At 46.2% G+C, this 24,493-nt stretch overlaps 1 protein-coding gene across 1 annotated transcript in view; it reads left to right on the plus strand.

Moving 5' to 3' along the window:
• Positions 1 to 24,493, plus strand: part of man1a2 (mannosidase, alpha, class 1A, member 2) — a 52,556-nt gene that overhangs the window by 24,819 nt on the left and 3,244 nt on the right. The window contains exons 5-12 of the mRNA XM_030786237.1: positions 6,975 to 7,093; positions 10,735 to 10,815; positions 15,932 to 16,026; positions 17,289 to 17,412; positions 17,516 to 17,609; positions 21,925 to 22,040; positions 22,167 to 22,386; positions 23,714 to 23,886. Coding sequence (XP_030642097.1) covers positions 6,975 to 7,093; positions 10,735 to 10,815; positions 15,932 to 16,026; positions 17,289 to 17,412; positions 17,516 to 17,609; positions 21,925 to 22,040; positions 22,167 to 22,386; positions 23,714 to 23,886 — 1,022 coding nt within the window. The remainder of the gene's footprint in view (positions 1 to 6,974; positions 7,094 to 10,734; positions 10,816 to 15,931; positions 16,027 to 17,288; positions 17,413 to 17,515; positions 17,610 to 21,924; positions 22,041 to 22,166; positions 22,387 to 23,713; positions 23,887 to 24,493) is intronic.

Here is a 24,493-nt window from a genome sequence, read left to right on the forward strand (position 1 = left end):
TGTTTCCTATTTATGGATTTTTTGCTCTTTGTCTGTATGTCTGTGTGTGTGTGTGTGTGTGTGTGTGTGTGCGCGCGCATGTGCATGCACGTCTGCCTGCCTGCGTGCGCACTCCTAATCTGTGGGTGCATGTGTTTCTCCCACTGTGCGGTTAATGTTGTAATGAGTAATGTGGGTCTGGGCTGCTTTGCTTTGTCTCCTGTGCCGTCTCCAGCTTTTTGCACAATGTCACTGCAGTCTTAAAACCTCTGCAGCACGGTTAGCTATGTCTTTAAATATTTTGTAATGGAGCCCTCAATACACCGGTACACTGCTATCCTTTAGGATTTTTCTAAGACATACAGTGGACATACGTTTCATTTTAATACAGCTCTTTTTGTTGTTGTTGTTTTTCCATTCTCTAATTTGACCTACTAAAATGTATACAACACAGGTTAGAGAGATGTCCAGACATCAGGCAGGCTGATGAAACATGCTGTGGAAAAGAAGTCTTAAGACTTCATTGTTTTCTACAGACTCTTGGACTTAGCTGGGATAATATGCTGCACTACTCAAAGGCTTTTGGTGAATTTGGGTTGTTGAGAATGTAGGGTGTGTGCGTGTGTGTGTGCACTTTTGTGTTTGCATTTGCGTTTTTAGGACATCTCTGTGTCCAAACGCTTGGGAGCGATTTGAATAGGGAAAATGTTATGTGCCGTTTGGGGATTGGCCGTTCCCTTCCTGATGAATGAGAAGTTTCGGGGGTTTGGCGTGTGCTCAGAGCGAGAGAGAGAGAGAGAGAGTTTGTGTGGCAGATAACAGTGCTGCTTATGAAGAGAAAACCAGACTGCAGCACTCTGAGTCGCTGTGTCAAACCACCACCCACGGAGAATAGCCTGCGTCCTTCTCCAGTACACAGCTCTCCAAAATGAACAGACACGCACAGTGAGATTGACTCTCCTGTGCTACAGGAAGAGATGATCTGTACGTGTGTGTGTGCGTGTAAGTGGGAGAGAGGGAGATTGAGAGTGTGTGTAAGACAAAGAGAAAGAGTGAGATGCGATTCACTGTAAGGCATTTATGTGTAAGTGGTGCACCAGTCTTTGCGTTCTGGTGTAAATCACTTCCCCTCTCTTTATAAATCACTGTTCCATAAATGTGTGAAAGTAAATAAGTGTCATACGTGTAGATGTCAGATATGTTAGATGAACTTGTCTGTCACACCAGGCACAGCCTGTCTGACTGAAGCCAGATGGATTGAATCTGGAGATGGTGCACTATCTTGAGCGAAGCTCCGTAAGACCTGAACTGCACTCAGGAGAAGAAAGAATCCACCGCTGTGATTAGAGACAACTGTTTGTTTCTTCTTTTCTTTTAAGTGCTCTGAAGCCGTACTCTGGGGCGACATGTTGGCAATTAAGAGGGCCAACTAGAAGAGAGAGCAAAGAAGAAAGAGAACAGAAGTCTGATAGAGAATTTCACACTGTATCACGTCTGCCTAGCTCTCTCCGCATCCTGCTCCCAGAGGTCTCCTCTGATTAAACTGTAAACAGGAGCGGGATCTTGCCAAAGCGGGCCACGGGAAATCGGCTCCGATTTGGACCCGTTCGTTCTTTTGGGAACGCGGATGAGTCGTGCAGGAGAAAAAGACAGTTCTGGAGAGTTCTGGAGAACGAAGAAGAAAGAAACAAGTGAGAGATTATGTGAGAGAGAGAGAGAGAGAGAGAGAGAGAGAGAGAGGCGGGTGTGAAGAGCTACTAAAAAAGAGGGATGGAAATGGTAAGAAAGTTTGAAAGGGAAGCGGTGAAGCAGAAGTATTAGCTGTCATAGAGGTACCAGCTGCTATTCATTTGCGCAGTGACCAGAGAGGAACAGTCCCAGTGGGCGTTGCTTTGGTAAAACAAACAGGACACGGTGTCTTTGTGAACACGCGCGGCGCTGCTGATTGGGCCGTCGCCCTCTCTCTCTCCCTCTCTCTCGGCTGGTTCGTGAGGATGGGTCCCCTGTCTCTGACGAGATCCACTCCGAGCAATTCATCAAAATGATCTGGCCCGGTTAATATTCATGATCCACTTAAACGGACCGGCAGCAAGCGCGCTGGAACGCCAAACATGAGGGAAATCATCCCCTGACGGAGGGGAGATGAGAGAGGGACACGGGTAGAGAGGTTCAGAGGAGAGAGGAAGGACAGAGAGAATAAGAGGAGAGTTGAGAAGAATTTATAGAGAGAGAGAGAGAGAGAGAGAGAGAGTAGGGGAAGATGATTGACAAGCAGAAAGGGGAATTAATATTGTGTATGTGGGGCGCTGAGGTGACGCAGCTGTAAATTGCTCTGAGTCCTAAAGCTGAGGTCACAAGTTTGAGTCTCAGCCTTACTACTGGCTCGGTTGGACGTTGTAGAGAATACAAATGGCCATTTGCAGGGGGTGGGGGGGTCAGACAGACCAGGATTAGCTCCCCCACATCATACTTCAGCAACTCCAAGCACATAGCAGTGATGCCGACAGACCCGGGGAAATGCCGTATCCCTGCACATGTGATGCATTCCCATGGAGACGTTTCTAAAAACGGGTGGAAAAGCAGTGATTCACCGTGCGTGTATCGGAGAACATACATGCACGCCCTCAACCTACCAGATTGACGTGGGGGGGGGGGGGGGGGGGGTCCTCCAGTGGTGGGAACTCGGCACAGGGGAACCGGCCAGGCCAAACGGGAGGAAAAGGCAGTCGACAAAGAGCCATTAAAATAAAAGCACTGTGTTTGGGATGGTGTGTAGGTGGTAATGCACGTTGAAACACAGAGGGATGAAGCTATAGACACTTTATGAATTCAGCAGAGCAAAGAGAGAGAGTAGTGACAGAGAGCAGACAAGGTGTGCTGAGAGAATGGAGTGTGTTTAAGATGAGTGCCGTTTTTTTTCCCCTCTCTCTTTGTGTAGAAAAGGAGTCAGTCTCTTTCAGCTACAGTTATCACTTGATCCTAGGATGGGATCCATGATAATGGTTGTTAGGTCAGGTGTGAAAAGTAAGCCTCACACGCTACCCACACTCCACCAGGGTAGTCTGTTTTCCGTGTGTCTGTGCCTGACTTTGGCTCACGTACCATACAATCACACACTCTCTCTCTCTCTCACTCTCACTCACTCTACCTCTCTCACGCTAGCTCTCTCTCTCTTCCTCTCTTCCTCTCCCCCTCTCTCTTTCTCTCTCTCTCTCTCTTTCTTGCTCTCTCGCGCAGTCTCTAGCCAAGCACACATACACTCACAATTCAGACTGCACACTCCAATGAATTCACAATTTTCTCCCGAACACATAAGTAATAGGTTTGGCAGTAAAAAATGAGGAGAGATCCAGGAAACTGTAGCTGAAATCGTATTGAAGTCATGCTGTGTAAGTGGCCTGGAGCCAGTCCCTGTGAGGAGGACGTTTGGGGATGGTAACTGCAACTGTGCCGTTATATCAGTGGGGTGGGGGGGGGGGGGGGGGGTTGTCCCTTGATTTTAATCAATTATGGCATTTCAGATATTCATCTTAGTAGGATATACGCTCTTTGTGTAGTTTTAAATACCTTCTCCAAATGCATTTAAAATTTCTCATTGAATTTTGATTAGTAAGTGACCTTAAAGTATTATCACCTAATATCCCAAGGATCCATGGCAGTGGAGCTTGAAATGAATGTTGGATTTTCATTCTAAAGGCATCAGAAAAGTGGACTGGTTGAGAGAGGAGTTGAGTTTTCTGTCTGTGAGAAGTCCGGGACCCTTATAAACGTCCACGAGGCAATCAGACCAAACTCGGCGAATCCGTGCATGTGTTTAAAATAACCCTCATTTAGTTGTATGGGGTAATTTATTCACATCTGTGCATTCTCAGGAGACGCTGACCTCACAAGATCAGTGTTAAAAAGGAAAAAATTTCTGAAGTGACACCTTCTCCTTCCTCATTTGATTATTAAGCTTCACCGTTTTGCCCTTGACTAAAGAACTTTTTTTTTTTTTTTTCTCCTTTTTTCTTTTTTCTTTTTTCTTTTTTTTTTGCTGAAGGAGATAGTGAGAGATTTGTTAGCATAGAGAGGGCCCGGCATGTTTTGTGGAACTCACATTGGACTTTTTTTTTTTTTTTTTTCCTCCTCATACAAAACCAAGGTAACATTTTCTGGAACATTTCGATCTTAAAATTTAGTGATTCAGAAACCTCAAAATCAGATATTCTGCAAAGACAAGTAACTGTGTTGTCAAATTTTACAGCCAATTCAGTGATGTTTGGCCCCATTTGGGTTTGAAAAAAAGGAAAATCCTCTGGCACTTTCTCCTGCTCTCTCTCTCTCGCTCTCTCTCTCTCTCTTACAGACACACATACAACCCTGAGTTATACTCAGATAAAAGCACTTGTGTTGGTTGGTGTATAAGCCCAGCAGATGAGAGTGGCTTTGTCCAGGACAGTTTAATGTGTGCTGATCAGTTTGGCCAAAAAGAGGTGGGCACAATTAGTAGCTAAGAGTGCTTGGCTGCCTCCCCACCCTCCCCCTTATTAATCTGCCCAAATGGTGTTTCAGAGAGAGGGTAGGAGACACTGCAACATTGGCAGGTGCATGGAGAGCTTTGGACAGGAGCACACATGTCCTGTTTTTCATGTTTTTCTTGTTCTTACAACACAAACACATATGTTCCGTCTTTCTCTCTCTCTCTCTCTCTCTCTCTCTCATTCTCTTTCTTTTTCTCACTGTCTCTCTCTCTCTCCCTCTCTCTCTCTCTCTCTCTCTCTCTCTCACTCTCACACACACACACACACCCACGCACACACACGCTTCATCCACTCCATTAGATTTTTCTCAACCTGCCAGTGCATGAGGTGGTGGAGAACATGAAGTCAGATTAATGAATTCATCACTTTGGCTGTTGTGAGAGCAGTTACATAATAACAGGCCTAAACGGGCCTGAAACGGTCACCTGTGAAACGTGTCCATATGACAGATGAGAGGGCGGAGCATGAGGTGGTGGGGGAGGGGCTTGTTGCATTCAATTAGTTTAATGCGGGCATTGTTTTGCATTCGTCATGTTACCCTTTGTAAATTCTAATCACGGGTAATTTGATACAGTGCTTGTGTAAGAAAGCTTGTGTGTGTTTGCACACGTGTGTGTGTGTGTGTGTGAAAGAGAGAGAGGGAAAGAGCGGGTGAAAGTTAGGGAGGGAAGGATGAAGAATGACCAGAGACCAAGGATGGAAGGAGACGAGATTAACAAGGGACAGGGGGGAAAGGTGAAATGAATTTGTGTGGGCGTGTGTTCTATTGCCAGAAATGCCAGAAAATGATTTTTGGGCTTAGTGGATTGTAGCCGTCAGTTAGAGGGCTTAGATAATGAATTAGAGATGAAGAGATGTTTAGGGAGAGAAAGTAGAGTTTACATCAGAGAGAGTCAGAGGGAGGCGCGAAAACTGTGGTTGAGAGTTGATGCCACCAGAAATTTAAACAAAGGAAATCGATTTCCGGAGCCTTGAGGTGTGAGAGGAGAGAGATTTTTTTTTCTTTCTTTTTTTTTTTTGGAGAAAACGGAGAGAATGAAAGAACATGTTATAGCATTGAAACATGTCAGAGCTTTTTTTTTTTTTTCTAATGCAGAACTACTAAACAAAAGTATAGAATAAAGCAGAAGATCCTGCCGTATTCGTATGAATGGAGGGGCGGCTGGATAGTGACGCGGAGTGAGCTGTGACACGCGGTGTTTTGGGGGCTGATGCTGGGTTGAGGGTACAGGCGGCCCAGATTAGGCTGAGCACTGCTGTGTATATCAAGCCTGATTTACAGCCTCCGTCCAGAATGATGAAAAGACTGCAGCTCCTGCAGAAGGAAAACACTGCCACACAACTGTTCCCATTAGCACACACGCGCAGACATGCGCACGCGTGCACACACACGCACACACTGCTTCGCAGAGCAAGGCAGGCACTTTGAAAAATGTGCTGTAAAAACACACTCATATGTATTAATCTAGACATGGACGTCCTTTGTTGTAGTTTTAGACCTAGGACACTGTCGCTTCAGTAATGAAATGGCTTCAGCACTGATACGACACACATTATATCAATATTATTATTATGAGATATTGCCCGAGCACAGCGGGCTGCTCACATACAGAGCTCCACTGGGGCCAGTACGGCACATGATGGCGGGGGGGGGGGGGGGGGGTTGGGTAGACACAGAGCAGTGAGAGCAGTTCTGGAGTTGAAGTGCAGCATGCTGGAGCATAACCACGCTACATTCTCTCAGGATATTTCTTCAGTCTGACTCTGAATCCAGTTTGATTTTCCATCTGCCTGTGCAGAAAATGAGCCCTGTCTGCTTGCTTTCCCAGTTTCCTATGCTGTTACTACATGCGGACATCCACACACACACACACACACACACACACACACACACACGTTACTATACAGGGTGTGATGACCCTCTTTTTGAGACCTTGTTGCGCTCTGAGCGAGATGGACAGAGTGGCTGAGATGAGGGGGGAGAGAGAGGGAGATGAGGAGGGGGCGAGTGAGTGATAGAGCTGTCAGAGTTGTAATGAATGTCTATGCCCCGGTAATGGTCTCTTTCCCTTACCGAAGGTGAGTGAGTGGTAATCAGGGAGTTTGTGTGTGGCCAGCGAGTCACTCACTGTTGCCATAGTTACAAATTGCCTTTACACAGAAGGTGTATCTCATGGAGTAGTGGATGCTGGGACTCTGTGAAGTAATCGGACACTACGCCGCCCACCCGCCCGCTGTAGGGTTACAGCACCTCCCACAGGCTGGGGACAGTACTACATGAAGTATCTCAATATTAAACTGGAAAACCAGTGAATGACTGTGTGTGTGTGTATGTGTGAGCGTATCCTTGCATCTTGTGTATACGTGCACCAGTTTACTGTCTGACTGAAGAGAAAAGAAAAGATTGAATTGCCGAGCTAAAGGAGGTTTCGGATGGCAATGCGAGTAACACTGTCTCTCCTCTGCGTGCAGGTAATTCCCAGATGGGGGCCACTATAGTTGATGCCCTGGACACACTCTACATCATGGGCCTTCATGATGAGTTTAAGGATGGTCAGGAGTGGATCGAACAGAACCTGGACTTCAGTGTGGTGAGTGGTTATGCTCTTCTATGGAAACACGAACACACACAGAGAAAGCCAGAATTAGACCAGGCCTTTTTTTCTGTCATTTTTAGGTCGGGAAATGATGTGCAAGTTTTGTCAGTGTAGTAGTTCACCGAGCTTTGGGTTCCTCTTTGGACTTTGGTGACCTGAACTTGTGGGAGGTGATTCCTGGAGACAGAACAGTGAATATATTATGGATATTTAGCATTCTGGGTTTAGCCTAGTTTAGAGGTCAGTGCTTTATTTGTCTTGTGAATGGTGGACATCCGTGGTTTAGCTGTAAGAGAATGTTTAATGTACCATTTTTTGTTTAGTGGTTTCACACAGAGAGATGTAGTTTTTCCTTGGACCGATCTTTAATACTTAATCAGCAGGGAAATGAGGTGACAGACACTCACAGCAGGGCCTGAACTAACAAATATAAAAAAAAATGTTTTGTGTTTTTGTAATCTGTACTGTGAATAAGCTTCTCTTGTATGGACTCAGAATGTGGTTAGAGTGAATATGACACATCCTGGTAACCAGGAGACAGAACAGGCACCATGGAAACAATGTGGGCTGGAAGAGCATTACCTACTGTGCCAGGGAAAAAAAAAAAAAAAGTCCAAATGAGCAGGCAGTGTGATGATGGGGAGAAGATGGTAAATAAATCAGAAATTCTAGAATGAAGCAATGCCAGGGTAAAGCTCTCCCTCCCTCTCTCTCTCTGTGTCTCTCTCTTTCTCTCCCTCCCCCCCCCCCCCCTCTCTCTCTCTCTGTCTCTCTGTTTCTCTCCCTCTCTCTCTCTTTCTCTCTCTTTCTCTCCCTCTTCCCCTCTTTCTCTCTCTGTCTCTCTCTTTCTCTTCCTCTCCCTCCCTCTCTTTCTCTGTGTCTCTCTCTCGCTCTCTCTCCCTCTCCCTCTCCCTCTCCCTCTCTTTCTCTGTGTGTGTGTCTCTCTCTCTCTCTCTCTCTCTCTCTCCCTCTCCCTCTCTCTCTGTCTCTCTGTCTCTCTTTTTCTCTCTCTCTTTCTCTCTCTCTCCCTCCCTCTCTCTCTCTCTCTCTCCCCCCCTTCCCTCTTTCTGCCGTTTAATGGGATTACTCTGTGTCTTGTTGGTTTATCCACGTCTGTGTTTCAGTGTGTGTTTTCAAATCTTCTGCTACATACTGCAGAAAATGTCTGTCTTTTTTTTTTTCTTTTTTAACAAGCTTACTGTTTTTATACATGCCTTTCACACTCCTTTTGGATTGTACATCTTTTTTTTATATCTTCTTTTGGAGAGTTTTTTTTAATGAGAAGTACACATCGGTGTAGCTTTCTTTCTTTCTTCCACCCACATTTCTTAACTTCTCTCTCATATTGTTCCTTCTGCATCCCTCTCTTTTCCCTGACTGCGGTTTCTCTTTTCCGTACTGGCTTCCCAGGTCAGGGGTTAGTAGGCTCCTGTAGAGGTAATCACAGTTCTGGCAGTGGAAGCCTGTGTTTTACTGAAACACGAGCGCAGAGAGCTTATTAACCTTTGGATGGTTTAGGTCAGCGGCAAACGGAACAAGATTGAGAGAATGAGGCAGGAAACAGGTAGAATAGTGGCAAACTGTGAAAGGAACAGTAAGAGCACTGGAAAAAATCAACAGAAATCAGTAAGGAGGGAGAGAGAGTGGTAGAGATAGATCTGGACAGAGAGTAATCAAAGGATTGCATCCAAACGTTTTTTTTTTTGTTGTTGTTGTTTTTTTTCCTCCCCACCCATGACTGTTCAGCTGAACAGCCTGGTCTGTCCAGCTGGCGCCAGGCTGCAGAGGTCTGCTCAAATTATTGTCCTCTGTTTCTCTGTGTGGAGATAGAGAGACACAGAGAGAGAGAGAGAGAGGGGTTGACCTCAGGTTTCCCCCTCATTCGTATTGGAAGAGCTTTGTATTCAGTAAGTGGTAAAGCCAGTGCTCTGCTCTTAACGATCTCTTTTCTGTAATCTTCTCTCTTTTGTGTCTGATCTTCTCTCTTTTGTGTTTGATAAAACCGGTTATGGAAATACATTACACATCACACACAGCATAGACATCACACAGTGTGCTATGTTAAGAGTGGTGGTTACTTAACTGTTTCTTCTGCAGGTCCCCAACATAAATGCAGGAGGTATAGCCTATGTGTGTGCTTTTTTTCTTTCTTTCTTTTCTCTCTCTCTCTCTCTCTCTTTCTTTCTTTCTTTGTCCTCCTTCACCCATAATTGCCATCCGTAATTGTCACTTACCCACTAATGCTGAAAAAAACACACTATCGATCCCTTTGTCGGAGACGGCGTTAAAGACATTGCTCTTGGGTGGGAGCAGTTTAGGACAAGTGTTGTGTTGTTTTTGTACATGCCTGGATCTGGAGGAATGATGAAATATCTGTCAGGTTGGGCGTTGTACTGTACTGAGTCATTGTTAGCGTGTTCTCTTTTTCTCCTGGGAACTAGAGGGGTTTTTTGGGTTCTTTGACACGGGATATTTTCCACACCGATGATGGATGAGACTGCATGCCATCAGAATTCATTGCACTGGTTAAACCAGCGCTGAATTGAGAGACCTTGGTTGAAGTGCGGTCGTATCTGAATTAATCTGGTGAGAGTGTGTCGCAGCCTAAATGAGCAGACGCTGAAAAATTAAGGCCAACTCCAACGGCCTGGTTAAAGCGTGGCCTCGTCTCGACTTATTAAAGCCGCATCACATCTGCTCGGGGAAAACTTTCCAAAGAACGTCCAGTAGAAGATAGCGGATGTTTCAGACTTTTTGAAGATGTTCTGTATTTTCGTGGCGGCGAGGCAAACAGGACATTGATTTCAAGACTTCACGAGTGTGTCTTCAGGGCTCTTACAGTCTTTAGTTTAAATAACTTCAGTACGTAGTCACGGTTATTCCAACTTGCTGCATCGGCCAGCCTGACAGGCGCTTGACTTGAGTCTGTAGAACAGCATAGTTCTAAAGTATGTGGCTGTCATTAGAGGTATCTTGTGTTCTTTTTAGTTTGCCCACATCATACTTTTAGCTTATGTCATCCTTTGTCAACATTTTGTCAAATTAAAGGTGTGTTAGTCACTTCTTTAGGTCATTCATACAACGTAACTAACTGGCCAGTCTAAATGTGTTAGCTCGACATCTGGATTTCCCCCCCCCCTCTCTCTCTCTCTCTGTCTCTGTAAACGACGCTGTAAAGGCAGAGTGAAGCTGACAGGGAGATGGATGCTGACGAGGTTGTGCCTTGGGTTTTATGAGCTTGCATTGTCATCAATCACAATGTAGAGCAGTGCAGAGGCTTGACTGTGTAGTACCAAACACACACACCAGTCTCTCTCTCTCTCTCTCTCTCTCTCTCTCTCAAACTCTCTCTCTCTTTCCAGCACTCTCTCTCTAACAGTCTGTGTCACCCTGTCACGCACGCACACACACGGACACACACACAGAGACCAACTTCAGCTACTGGTCCCATTTGGTTACATCTCCCATTGAGGTTATTATGGAGCCAGTGCTGATGTGTATACATGGCTGCTCTGAGAGGGCTATACGGCTGTTGTGTATTGAAGAGCTTTGGATGTTATTGCTGTTATTTCTTTTCACCTTTTGCCCTCAGTACTTTAACTTGACTTTTCTCCACTCTCTTCTTCCGCCCACAGAACGCAGAGGTCTCTGTCTTTGAGGTCAATATCCGTTTCATTGGTGGACTGCTGGCTGCCTACTACCTATCTGGACAGGAGGTATGAGCACAGTGTTTTTGTGTGTGTGTGTGTGTGTGTTTGTGTGTGTATCTGTTTGTACAGGAGTATATATGTGAAACCATGAAACTACTTTCCTCCTTGGGAATTGAGCAACTTTCCAGCTGTTTCTTTGTTTCCTGACCTGTGAAGACGCATGCCTCTAGTTACTTTTCTATATATTGTCCGTGTGATTGATTTCCGTTGGAAGAAAACGCAACTGCTGAATCCCAATGAGTAAAAAGAGAAACAGGCTGTTGAGGAGGGAAATGTAAGATTGAAGTTTTTTTTTGTTTTGTTTTGTTTTCCTTTCGCCCCTTCGGTAGCACCGGGGGGGAGGGGATGGGGAGAGTGGGGAGTAGAGTCGGCCCAAGGAGTCACCAGGGAAATAAAGTTCCCTCTCGACTGCCCATGTTAATTAAACCTCTCCCTTAGTGCTCCTCTTATCTGCCCTCTGGCTCTAATGAAGGAGGCCTCAAATCCTCCCTCACTACTCACACCCCCCCACCCCTCCTTAGACGTGCGTATCGCCGCCCGGGCCGTATCTCTGGCGTCCTCCTGCTCACGGTGTGAAGGTGAAAATGCAGGGGAATTAAGTCCCAGCCGGACTGCACGCAACCCCTGTGCTTCAGACACTTCATTAGATGGGCATAGATACTGGACGGAGCACATATATCGCGTTAACAAGCTCTCTCTCTCTCTCACAACACACACTCGCACACACACACCCAGAAGCTGTCATGCGCTGTCATCTTATCTCAGCCCTACTCTTTAACCCCTTCCTGTCCTCAGGGGTTCCTCCTCTCATTTTCTTTGTTTCGCGCCACTCAAAGCGAACTCCTACTGTCAGTTTCCTCAACGTTCTCTCTCAACAACCGCCCCCCCCCCCCCCCCCCCCCCGTCAGCTCCTCTCATATTATTCCCCTCTTACATTCTGAGCGTGCTCAGTTCTCTCAGCCTGTCAGCGGGAAATCTCTGACTCTTGGCAGAGATGGCGCGGGGAGGCGGTCAGTGGGGGTGTGTTGTAGCTTAAAGGAGTGGTACACGATGAGGTATCGGAGTTATCGGGCCTCTGTTTGAGGATTAAGTCGAACGGTTTGGGATAGATAGAACGCTGAAAGATGGAGAAGATAGAGCGGAGACTCGGGGAACCGCTGAGGCGAGGAGAGGAGAGAGTTTGGGGGGAAAAAAAATAGTCGAGGCCTGGGGAAAAAGATGAGGAGAGACGGAGAAAACATGGATCAGAGGATCAAAGGAGCGAAGTCAAAGGAGGTGTGAATAGAATGGTGAAGGGCGCGTTAAGATAGAGGGAAGATGGAGAAAACAGGGGAATGGATGTGGGGGCAGAGATAAGATATGAGAGGTGCAGAGAAGAGCGAAAAGATAGCGAAAATCACCCCGAGAACAGTGCGAAGGTAGAAAAAAGAGTGAACAGGTGAAGAGACTGGTAGAAGGACGAGGCAAAGAGCGGAATGATGGAGAGAATAATGAAGGACTGAAGCAGAGGACAGAGGAAAGCTAAGGGTCGTTATCAGACCTGCTAGGTTATCTTTACTCTCCCTGAAAGAATAACACACACACACACACACACACTGCGGCCTGTCAGCCTGCTCCAAGCCCAGCCGGCAAATACGTGTGATCGATGATGTTTACCTTGCTGTCTTTCTGCCCTCCTCTTCTCTCCTCTCCTCTCCTCTCCTCGCTTATCCCTCACGCTTCACTCTGCCTTATCTATTCTTTCTCGTTCCTCTCCCCCCCCTCTCTCTCTCTCCCTCTCTCTCTCGCCCATCGTCCTCCGTCCACATCATCTTCTCCTCCTCTCCTCAAGCTGTCAGCTCCTCTCCTCAGCTGATGGTCAAGAGGAGTGACACTTGGGTGTTAAGCTCTAGCCATTAGTCGACTGATTAGGTCATCAATAAGCCGTGGACTCCTCTTCATGATTGAGGGCATTTTAATGAGAAACCACACACAGCGAGCCTCAGGGGTTTGTGCGTCTCTCTCACAGTCGAGAGCATAAGGTCAAAACCTTCGTTTGAAGTAAAAGAAAAGACAGGTTCTTGTGCAGGAGGGTATTTTATTGGAGCAGAGCAAACAGCGCCTGAGTTCATATGAGGAGAAGTCAAAGGGGAGCTTTTGCTCGTTTGAAAAGGAGTCTATGGCGGATGGCCCGCTGGTCGGGTTTTCTCTGAACCTGTGGATTCAGAGATGAATAGAGCTTCGTAAGCTGTGCTCTCAGAAGAGAGATAATGAATGGGGGAAGGATTTAAACACTGGGAAGGAGAGAGAGTTCTGTAATGCTAGATAATGAGGTAAGCCACCGAAGACTTTCATAACCTGAGGGGAAAGAGAGATGGAAAGAAAGAGAACACATCACTGATACTGAAGGATGTTTAGGAGCTGTCTTTTTTTTTTTTTTTTTTTTTAGTCTCGCCAAAGTTGTCCTCTTTCTCTCTCTCTCTCTCCCTCTTTCTCTCTCATATATATATATATCCATGTTCATTGTGGTTGAGCAGCATGTCTGTGTCCATGCCTTGCAGTGTTGAGAATATCCAGCGTCTGTCATGCAGGAGCCTGTGTGCTTAGTCTTGACTTGTCAAACACAGATCCCATCAAAGCCAGCACAGAGCAGGAAGCCCCAGGGCTAACAGGGAGACCGCCGGCTCTGCTCCGAGGCTAATCTGTAAAGAGAGGTATCGCAAGGAGAGATGAAATAATGATGGTTACCTTGTTCAGCCTCCTGGTCGATCAAGTGATGCGAGGACGTCGAACTACTGTTTGTCAACGCGTCTCGTTTTCGCCCGCCGGGCCCTGGGATTGTCCGAACAGCGCTTTAGTTGGACTGCTCTTTTAACGCCGCAGTGTCATTGGCAGTGGTCATATCAAAACCAGCGTTTGATTGGCAGATCTCAGTATTGTGCCCTAAAGTGCCTTGCCAACAGAGAGAATAATTACTGAGATTTAAAACACCCCCAAACACACCAACACACTCTAAACAGCTTTCAGAGATGACCAGAGAGAGAGAGCGAGAGCGAGAAAGAGAGAGAGCGAGAGAGAGAGAGAGCAAGAGAGAGAGAGAGAGAGAGTGAGAGAGAGTGAGAGTGAGAGTGAGAGTGAGAGTGAGAGTGAGAGAGAGAGAGAGAGAGAGAGAGAGAGAGAGAGAGCCAACGTGGTAAATCCAGTTTTAACCCTGTTCCCTCTGGTATATGAGTGCTCAAACACACTGGCTGGCCACAGTTCATGCTTATGTTCTTTAATCTCTTTATGTAGCTCCATTACATGTTTAGAAGAGCAGTCTGGTTCCTGGGGAAAAGGCATATTTAAGTACGGAGGCCCAGGGGCCAGCTCCAGGGAATGGCCATCGTTTCTGTCCTCCGCTGTGTAATAACAGGGTCGTCTCTTCCGCTTCTGATCCACATGAGCTGCAGATTAGGCCTCTGCGTCCAAATCTGCAATCTGGGAATTACGCACACACACATCACTAATCCTGATGAAGGAAGCGCCCCTTTAGCCCAAAACTAGGTCCCCTCTCCCTCTCTCTCTCCTCTCTCTCTTTCTCTCTCTCTCTCCTCTCTCTCTCTAAAACACTCTTTCACTCTCTGCCCCTACCACGCCCACCCCCTCTCTCTCTCTCAGAGATTGTGTTTGTGTTTGTTTATTGTTTACTCTTTCCAGCAGCCTTGTTTATACACAAAATGCACAAACACTCACCTTGTTGCTCTCGTTGGCTTACTCTGAGATGGATGTTTTGAGATAACTGGTAAACACTCCCATAGTACACGAGTTTGAGATGTTAAGGAGGCAACTGAAACAGTACACACATCTGGATTTGGGAACTGTGATGCATTTTAATCAGGTCTTCATCGAGGGGTTGGAAACGGAACGGACGGACGTAACACCGAAAGGCACGAATACAACGTTCCTAACATGCGTTCTTCTTCCGTTTACCAAGTTAGGTCGTCTAAAAATCCCTCGGAGAGGAGCTACCACCGCAAACCCTGTGCCACTCACACTGCTGTACTGTTGTACCCATGTACCCATGACTGAATTACACTCACACCAGTAGTGGATTTCCAAGCCAAGTTTCTCACATAGTTCTGTGTTTTTGTCAGCGGAAATTTCAGTCTGTACTTCCTCCAGTTCTGTCAAGCGCCATAACAGACTTCTTCCGGGTAAACATACTGAAGTAGAAATTGGCCAGTCGCTTTTTTTTTTTTTTCCCAGGTAAAAGTTTTGTTTTCTCCAGACCTTTTTCCACAAATACTGAATGGTTTTTGCTCCTTCTAAGAGCTGAGTAAGCTTTCATCAGGATTGGGTTGCAGCAAGTCCAAAATATTCAAGTTTTGAAGCACAGAAAGGAACCTTGTTATTAAGTCCAGCCATGTCCCATCCTGTTTCCCACATGAGGGTATTAGTGAGATGAATGGTCTGGATCCCTCCAAATCCAGCTCCCGAGCCCTCCGGTACTCAGTTAAGAGCTTTATTGGGCCTGGCAGATTGGTCAAAAATCAATTAGAATTTTATGATGAGAGCACACACACACACACACACACACACACACTGATGCACATTCACACGTACACACGCACACACATAAGCACATTCACACGCACACACACAAGCACACCTGAGAACTCTAATGTCAACAGTGTTGATATTCTGTCTCATTTTCATAGTTGTATGAACTCACAGCCGTCTACAGTAACTGACAGCCCCTAAACAAATACACACACACGTTTACACTTCCCAGTCAATATTTAAAGATCGTTTACTTACACACACGCACATGCACATACACACTCACACTCACACGCATATTTTTATAAGCAGGGATACACACACTGAGCTCATGGAATAGTTTTGTCTGTGCTCATCACTCATCTTCAGGGTTTTTTTGGATGGAATTTTTTATCTCCTATGCAGGTTGTCCCATTGGTCACGAGAGGGGATTGAATCGTTACGGACGCCTTTTTAGTCAGCTTTCCACGTTCATTTCTTTCTCTCTTTTACCTCTGCCTCTTTCAACCCACTCCGTGTTTTATTCTAAATGCTTTCGTTCTCTCTCTCTCTCTCTCTCTCTCTCTCTCTCTCTCTCTCTCTCTCTTTCTCTCTCTCTCTGCAGGTCTTTAAGGTGAAGGCGGTCCAGCTGGCGGAGAAGTTGCTTCCTGCCTTTAACACTCCCACAGGAATCCCCTGGGCCATGGTCAACCTGAAGAGGTGAGTGGTCATGGTCAACCTGAAGAGGTGAGTGGTCATGGTCAACCTGAAGAGGTGAGTGGTCACCGAGGACGTGACGTCGCCGTGAGGTCGTCTCCGCTCGGCCTGAGAACCAGCGGACCGCCCGCCTCCCTCCCGTGGTCTCGTTGTCTTTTTCCCTCTCATAAGGCCTCTGTCGAACACTGGCTACCTTTACCTCCTCTCATCCACCTCCACTTTCTTAATGTTTTTTTTTTTTTATTGCTCAGCACATAATGTGGAGCAGTCAGACTGTGTTGGAATGCCCACTGGGGCCTTTTTGTTTAACGTGCTGCCCATGTAATTTCGTTTGACTGAAACAAAATGAAAATTGCACAATTAATCCTGGGAGCGCATTGTGAGCGTGCATGAAGCTTTGGGGTGGAAGCAGACTGAATCAAACGGAGCCTGACACAGCTTTTGTGAATTAACTGGGTGTTTAGCGCAAATGGATTGGTGGGGGGGGGAAAATGGGGGGAGGCCATCCTGGTTTTTCTTTTTTTTTTTTTTTTTTTTTTTCAAGGTGCCGGTAATCCCGCTCAAAAGAGGGTGTTTGTGTTCCATTAATCCCCATTCATCAAGAAGAGGCTCACTCTGACACACACACACACACACACGCACACACATGCACTCACACACACACTCACTCACACAAATAGGATCGGAAGAACACTGTTGGATGCTCTTTGTATGGGAGCAGAAGTAGAGCGGACTAGAAGGATGCACGCAAAATGATCGTTCGTCCCGACTGCTTATTAAATTGCCGCACGCAATGTTTGGGGACTAGGAGAATAAGAATGACAGGGGAAATTTGTGTTCAGCTTCAGGAATCACAGCGCGCGTTAAGTGCCCAGACAGTTAGACACACTTAAATGGCACGGGAGTGAGTACAGGCCGTCCTCCTGGTACCTTATGGAAGATGCAAAGAGCAGACATATCTGGAGGCTATTCCAGAACATTTTGTTCATCCACCACCTCGCCGTATGTTCGTCGAAAACATAACAGGCCGCTCTCGTTATAAATTCATAAGCCGAGGCTTTGTCACAGACGCCTCTTATTCAATCGTTTCATGTGGTTTCTATGGTGACGTAACCAGATCTATAGTTAAATGTTTCCTAGTCGTGTGGACAGTGGTGAAAATGTTCGTATTTCTGCTCCGCAGACAATGTTTCCCAAAGTTTTTTTTTTTTTTTTTTTTGGGGGGGGTTTTTTTTTAATGTCCACCCTCCTCTTGTCTCCCTCAGTGGCGTGGGGCGGAACTGGGGCTGGGCGTCGGCCGGCAGCAGCATCCTGGCAGAGTTCGGCACCCTTCACATGGAGTTTGTGCACCTCACATATCTGACAGGCAACCCCGCCTACTACCAGAAGGTAAGAGCGCCCGGGCGTCTGTACGAACTCCACCGTTTCACGCCCTTCAGTAACGTCAGCGCTACAGTAACCACAGTAACGTGTTTTTTTCTGTGCCAATCAGGTCATGCACATACGGAAGCTCCTGGCCAAAATGGATCGCCCGAACGGCCTCTACCCCAACTACCTGAACCCTCGCACGGGACGCTGGGGCCAACGTCAGTACCTCCGACCCTTTTTTTTTCTCACCCCACGCAAACGCACGACCCCTCACACTCGCCGAGAGCCGTTCTGGGCTCCTCTGTGTTAGCACTCAGTGTCCTCTGGCCTAAAGCCCCGTCAGAAGGGACCAGAAAAGTGTTTCTGCTGACGTCTGATGCGTCTGTTGTTTCTTGGTTGCTTTTCTTTAAGGAGTGCCGCCTCTGTCTGTCTCCACGCAGTGTTTATGTGACATGGTTAATGTCTTCATGCCGAGAATTATTCTCTACTGCAGTAACAGTGAAAGAAATGAAAAGAGTGTGATATCATTATGCTAATCAGAACGCTTTAACAGTGGGAGGATATGTTAGTTAGGTTTTGTTTTTTTTCTTCTTCTTCTTTCTCTCTTTAATAAATATCAGTAATTATGTGTAGCAGAAACACGCAAGTTCCTTTTAACCAACTCTTAATTACAGAGAGCTGAGGTTTTAATTACTGTCTGTCTCTAAAGGCTAAACCAAATCTGAGACCACCCGGTTGGGGCTCTCTCTCACACACACACGTGCTCTGAACTATTTGTATGCACGTGTGACAGCACATATCACACTCATAAGACTGAACGCTGGTACTCAGGTGGTGCTCAGGTCATGGAGGGAACGCAGGGGTGTACGGGGAATCTGTTATTCCAAATTCACGGAAAAAAGACTAAAAAAAGAACAACAACAAAGAAGAGTGCAACTGTTCAACAACACTAATCAGCAGTGATGTACAGTATCCGTAGAGACTACGTGGCAAGAGGGAGTGTGTGTGTGTGTGTGTGTGTGTGTGTGTGTGCGTGCGTGCGTGCGTGCGTGCGTGCGTGCGTGCGTGCGTGCGTGCGTGCGTGCGTGCGTGTGTGTGCGTGTGTGTGTGCGCGTGTGGGTGAGAGTTCCGGAGGAGATCCTTTTAATTGGGCAAAGGTAGAGCTCTAATCTCATTAAGCAAGCCTGGTGTGAGTGACGTTTCATTAAAGTACAACCCCCCCACCACACACACACACACACACTGCTCTGACCTGTAGACCTCCACCTCGTCCAGCCCTGGCCTCTCCCTTTCATTCTCTCTCACTCTCTCTCTTTCACCGTCTACCTTGTGCTGTTACTGAGTGTCTCCTCAGCACCATAGAGAGCGGACAAACAGATAAGAAATGCAGAAAAAAAAAAACCAACTGTCTTGTGGATGCGGTCTCTCTGAAAATGCCTTCAACTGAAGTAGCTGTCTACTTGTTGTGTGATTCCAAACGTCTCGCTGATGTAAACAAATAAAAAAAAAATAAAAAAGGAAAAAGGAGCATTGCCCTTGTGATTTCCAGTGGAGGGCATATTGTTTTCTAACGGAGAGTACGCTGGCTACCCCCTTAGCTTTCTGATGGAAAGAAGTACAAATCTGTAGTCGTCTGACAACTGGAGGGAGAAGAGAATTAAAGTGAAGAACGGGACATTCTCAGTCCCACTTTGACTTCAAGTCTCCTTCTTTCCCTCTCTTGCTCTCTCTCTTTGTGCAGAAAGGACAGCTCAAGACCGTTAACCCTCTTCTCCGTCATTATATTTCCGTCCCACTGTGCTGTTCTGTTCCTTGTGTTGTCGTTTACTCTCACTCCTAATGATTTCCTCCCAGCGTGTTCTCTTAGCTTGTTTATCTCTCCTTTCTCCTTTTTTTTTTTCTTTGGGGAGGGTTCCACGAAGCAGGATTTAATCGCGTAGCCCGGTAAACCTGAGCCAAGGTCAAGACGCTGCGTTTGGAACGCTCCTTAGCCCCTCTCCTTCCTCGTCCTTTTGACTTTCGGCTCCTTTTTTTTCTGGCTTACTGAGAAATTCTGCCTCATAAAATACCTCTCTCTCTCTCACTCTCTCTTTCTCTCTCTCTCTCTCTCTCTCTCTGTCTCTCCCTCTCTCTCTCTCCCTCACACTCACACGTGCACGCACAGGTGCACTCACACACTTCCCACATTTCAACATAACTTACAACTCCACCATCACCTGTCATGCGCGCGTGGTCTTTATTTTTAGTCTTGCCCACCTTATGTTGTTTTGTTGGACTCTCACTTCTCAAACTTTTCTGTCTGTTTTGTTCCTCTGCTGTCATACACTCTTTCTCATGTATCACTCTTAAACTTACTCTCAAACACTTTCCCTCTTTCTCCTGTTCTCTCTGGTACACACTCTCTTTTTGAATAATTCATAAGAAAACTGCTCTGTGTTTTGCCAGAGGCATTTCTGTCCTACACAACCATTTGCATAGAATAACTTACATCTTCTCTGTGTCCCCGCCAAAGCGCTCCTCTCGCTCTCGCTCTCTCCCTCTCTCGCTCTCGCTCTCTCTCACTCTCTCTCTCTCTCTCGCTCACCTGCCCCTCCCTGAGGTGTTTATTCAGAGATCTCGCCGCACATTTTGACCGCCACTATCACAGAATGAATTCAATGAGAGTTGACGTGTCCCACGTGTCCCCTTTTATGGGCAAACATCTTTATTTCTGCATACATTTTTATATTCTGATGGGAGAGAGAGAGAGAGCCAGAGCTAATGGTGAGATAGCCTCATCTCCCAGGTGACAGCGGCCATAAATCGGGCTGTTGGCGTCACCTGTGTACACCCAAATCTCCCTTGTGTGACATAACCATCTCTGAAACATCTGCTTTACCTCTCCTGTCCTCCCAACAACAAACTCCAAACAGGACATTTTCCACACCTAATATAATCAGCATCAATCTCGTGCCAGCGATCCAAAGACGTGAACTTACCTTCAGCCTCATCCTTTTCTCTGAGCCACCGTTAATGAGCTCTTCGCAGATGAGGACTGTTTAGAGTTTATGCATGTTCAGCGTTCTCCGTGTCATCTTCACCCTTCAAACCAGTGTTTCACGCTGTTCCCTTGAATCTGTCCCTGGTTTTTTTTTTTCTCTCTTGCTTGGGTGGTTCACACGTGCTCGTTTAGCTAGAAATCGAAGTCCTTCACCTGTGAAAGTCAGTCTGCATTATATTAGTGCAGTGTTTCACCCAGAGCTGCAGAGCGGGCTGTTTTTCTCATTCTGCATTAATGAAATACAAATGGTGTATAAATGAAATCTGTGAAACTCTATTAAATGCGTGTAGTATGTAGAGGTTTTGATGTTACCTTCATCCTTCTGTGTCTGTTTGAACGTGGCCGCGTGATGCTAGGAGTTTAAGAAGGTCTTCTGAGAAATGGTAAAAACATGTTTAGCATTAAACATTTACTGCACTACTTTAATATCCCTCACCACTGTCGCTTTTAAACTTTCGCCCTCATCCTGTTTTTCCCTCCTACAGCAAAGGAAAAAAAAAAAAAAAAGAAATAATAATAAACATTAGAGAGACTCTCTCCCTCTAGGGAACAGAACACACTGCCCTTTCTAATAAAGCAGGTTATTGATCATGCTGAAGTACCCTCTTACCAGCCCTGCTGTCGGACATAATTAGGGTGTGTGGTCCACACTCACCATCTCCGAGTTAACTAACCAGGCAGCTCTTCTGAGGCCTCTCATACATTTATTTTTTACGGTAGCCCTGTGGTAGAAAGCTATCGAAAGCGAACTAAATAATTAATCGTTTGTTGACGTCTCTCGTCTGTGCGCCTATTGCGTGCTCTGCGGTTCTGGTCCTTCTCAACACTCCGCGAGTCATTACCACCAATAGTTTCACTGAAACTTCAAACACATGTACTAACACGGTCAGACTGCCAAGTCAGCATGCTGTTGCCGTTGGATACGCGCGCTGTGGCAGTATTTATGAGTTATTAGATGGTCGGTGATGTGTGTCCGTTCTTAGGAGACGGCGATGTTAACACGCGCTGGCTACGGTACGATTGTTATTGTAATGAGGGTGACCGTCAAGCAAGCTTTATAGCAGCAGTTATGGCTGGTACAGAGTAAATAAAACTAAATTAAGAGAATGACGGCCATGATATTTGCCAATACTTAATGCTTGATGAGGTTATGAATTATTTAATGTCATTGGTTTTTGGGTAGATTGACCGAAGAAAGCACTAATTACGTTTTAATTGCCGATGTTTTTAATCTGCCTTTCTTAATCTGTTGGAAAGGGCTTTAAGGCGCGTTTTTTTGACACACAAAGATTAGGCCGGGTCTGTCTAAAAGGTTCACAGGTTGTGTTTTTCTGCACAGAAACATTTTGATTCTGTTTTTTTTTTGTTTTGTTTTTTTTAAATATGTCACTACCATGAAGAAAGTCAAGTGTCTTCCGTGTTTTTCAGGAAAGAAAACTCAAAGTCTCTGTCTCACCTTCCCATCTTCTCTCTCTCTGTCGCTTTCCGCACAGATCACACCTCCGTGGGCGGACTAGGGGACAGCTTCTATGAATACCTGTTGAAAGCTTGGCTCATGTCAGACAAAACAGACACAGAGGCGCGCAAAACGTATGACGACGCTATCGAGGTAGGCTGCGGCTATCTCCATAGAGACACTGATTATTAATATTGCTCCAAGGATTCATTAGACCATGTCATCCTGTCTCTCTCTCTCCCCCCCCCCTTCCTCCCTCTCTTTTGTACCTCCTGCCAGGCTATTGAACGTCACCTCATTCGCAAGTCCAGCGGTGGCCTGACTTTCATCGGAGAGTGGAAAAACGGTCACCTGGAGAGGAAAATGGGTCACCTCACATGTTTTGCTGGAGGCATGTTTGCCCTAGGGGCTGACGGGTCACCGGACGACAAAGCCGGTCACTACCTTCAGCTGGGCGCTGAGATCGCCCACACCTGTCACGAGAGCTACGACCGCACAGGTGAGGCGTCACCAGAGACTCGGGTGAAAAGACTCTTAACCCCTTAAGCCGTATTTTACTACGTAACGCAAACGGAGTTGGGATTTTTGTTTAACTGCCTCAGTGGGATTTCCTCCATGTTACAGTAGGGCGTGTTGTCATGGTAACACGGCAGGCTATATTTAGAACGCGTCGTGAATGTCTCTTGCCTCCCCTAACACGATCTGACTGAGACTGAGTTCTTTCCCAAACTTCACTGCACCGCGAGCAGTTTGTCACGCGGTACGTCATGCGGTTCGGCTGGGTCGTGGCGTGGGTTGCCGTGGTGCGACTTAGCCAAACCGTCATCTCTGTGTTTTTCTACTCCATCTCAGAGCGGTCGGGGTGTGAGCCCAGTGCTGGATTATTGTCTAAACTCTTGGGTTTTCACAGGCCTCTCTGCCAGTATTTATCTCATGACTGAAAATGACAGCTCTGTCATTTTGAGCTGTTAGATTTTCGTTTGTTTTTTTTTTCCCTTAACTCATCTGAGACACAGAGTCTCTTTGTAAACACAAGTGTTGCAGACTGTACAAGTATGACTGAGCCAAACCACATGAGAATGACAGCCAGGATAATGTGCAGAGAAATATTTATCACAAGTGTTCACGCAAACAGAATGACCAGAAACTGGAACAGCAGAGAATCTCCTAATTTAGTTTGTCACCAAAGATTGTATTCAACAGACCCATTATGAAGAGGGGACCTCGCGTTTTGATTTGTAGTCTGAACATTGCCTCACACACACACGCAGTTAGCCTACACTCTGCAGCCAGTTTAGTGGGCATATCACTGCCGCTGTAGGGATGAATCCGTGAATCACTCTTACGCACAGTGAGTCCCACAGCTGTGGTCTGGGATGTGAAGCAGGCAGAGAGGCAATGAGGTCTGTCTTTATGGTTCGACTCAACGTTAAATGGGCAAAACAAGAGACCAAAGCGGGTCTTAACATGACATGCTCATCAGAGCCAAACATGCTATTTTTTTTTTCTTTTTTTTTTTTTCAGTGTAACAGATTGGTGAGATGTCAAACAAGCATGGCCCAAGTTGCTTAAGTTAAGAGGGATACAAATAGCAATGCGGTATAACGGTGCTGTTAAATATGTAACACTGTGTTTGTGTGTGTGTGTGTGTGCGTGTGTGTGTGTGCGTGTGTGTGTGTGTGTGTGTGTGTGTGTGTGTGTGTGTGTGTGTGTACATGTGCGTGTGTATGCGTGTGTGTGTGTGTGTCTGTGTGTGTGTGTGTGTGTGTGTGTGTGTGTGTGTGTGCGTGCGTGTGTGTGTGTGTGTTTACACGTGTTCCCCGCAGTGCTGAAACTGGGTCCAGAGGCTTTTAAGTTTGACAGTGGACTTGAGGCTGTGGCTGTGCGGCAGAATGAGAAATACTACATCCTCAGGCCAGAGGTGATCGAGACCTACTGGTACATGTGGAGGTTCACACACGACCCCAAATACAGGCAGTGGGGTTGGGAGGCTGCACAGGTTAGTCCGCACATCAGTCAACACAGTCAGTGCACTAGAAATGGACCGACCAGAAACATCTTCTGAACACTTTAATTTTCTGAGGGTTTTTTTTTTTTTCACTTCCATGCATCATTCATTTTAGTGTCATTTCTCTCGCTCTTTTTCTTTCTTTCATTCGTTCTCTTTCATTTCGTTTCGTTTCTCGTCATTTCTTTCTCTTTTTCTCTTACCTTCACAATTGCTTCTTCACTCTTTTCCTCCGTTTCCTTCTTTCATCATCTTAGCTGGGTTTTTTTTTTTTTGTTGTTGTTTTTTTTTTTTAAATAGTGTCTCTGCTGCTCTTTGCTGAGGGTTCATGGTAATGTGCATGTTTGTGTGCTTATGCGTGTGTTGGGATTTTAAAGTGCTCTTGAGAATGGAGAGTTGTTTTTCTCTGATTGGTTGCCTTTGTTCCGCTGGTGCATTACTGCTCTTCTGCTGAACCGCTGGGCTGTCTTTGATGAATACCGGGCAATCTCTTTCTCTCTCTCTCTCTCTCCCTCTCTCCCTCTCTCCCCCGACTTGCCCCTTCTCTCATTTTCTGTCTCCTTCAACAGACAAAGCTCATGTCGCTTTATACCTCCTC

This window comes from Chanos chanos, chromosome 10 (genome assembly GCF_902362185.1).
Source record: "Chanos chanos chromosome 10, fChaCha1.1, whole genome shotgun sequence".
Lineage (NCBI taxonomy): Eukaryota > Metazoa > Chordata > Actinopteri > Gonorynchiformes > Chanidae > Chanos > Chanos chanos.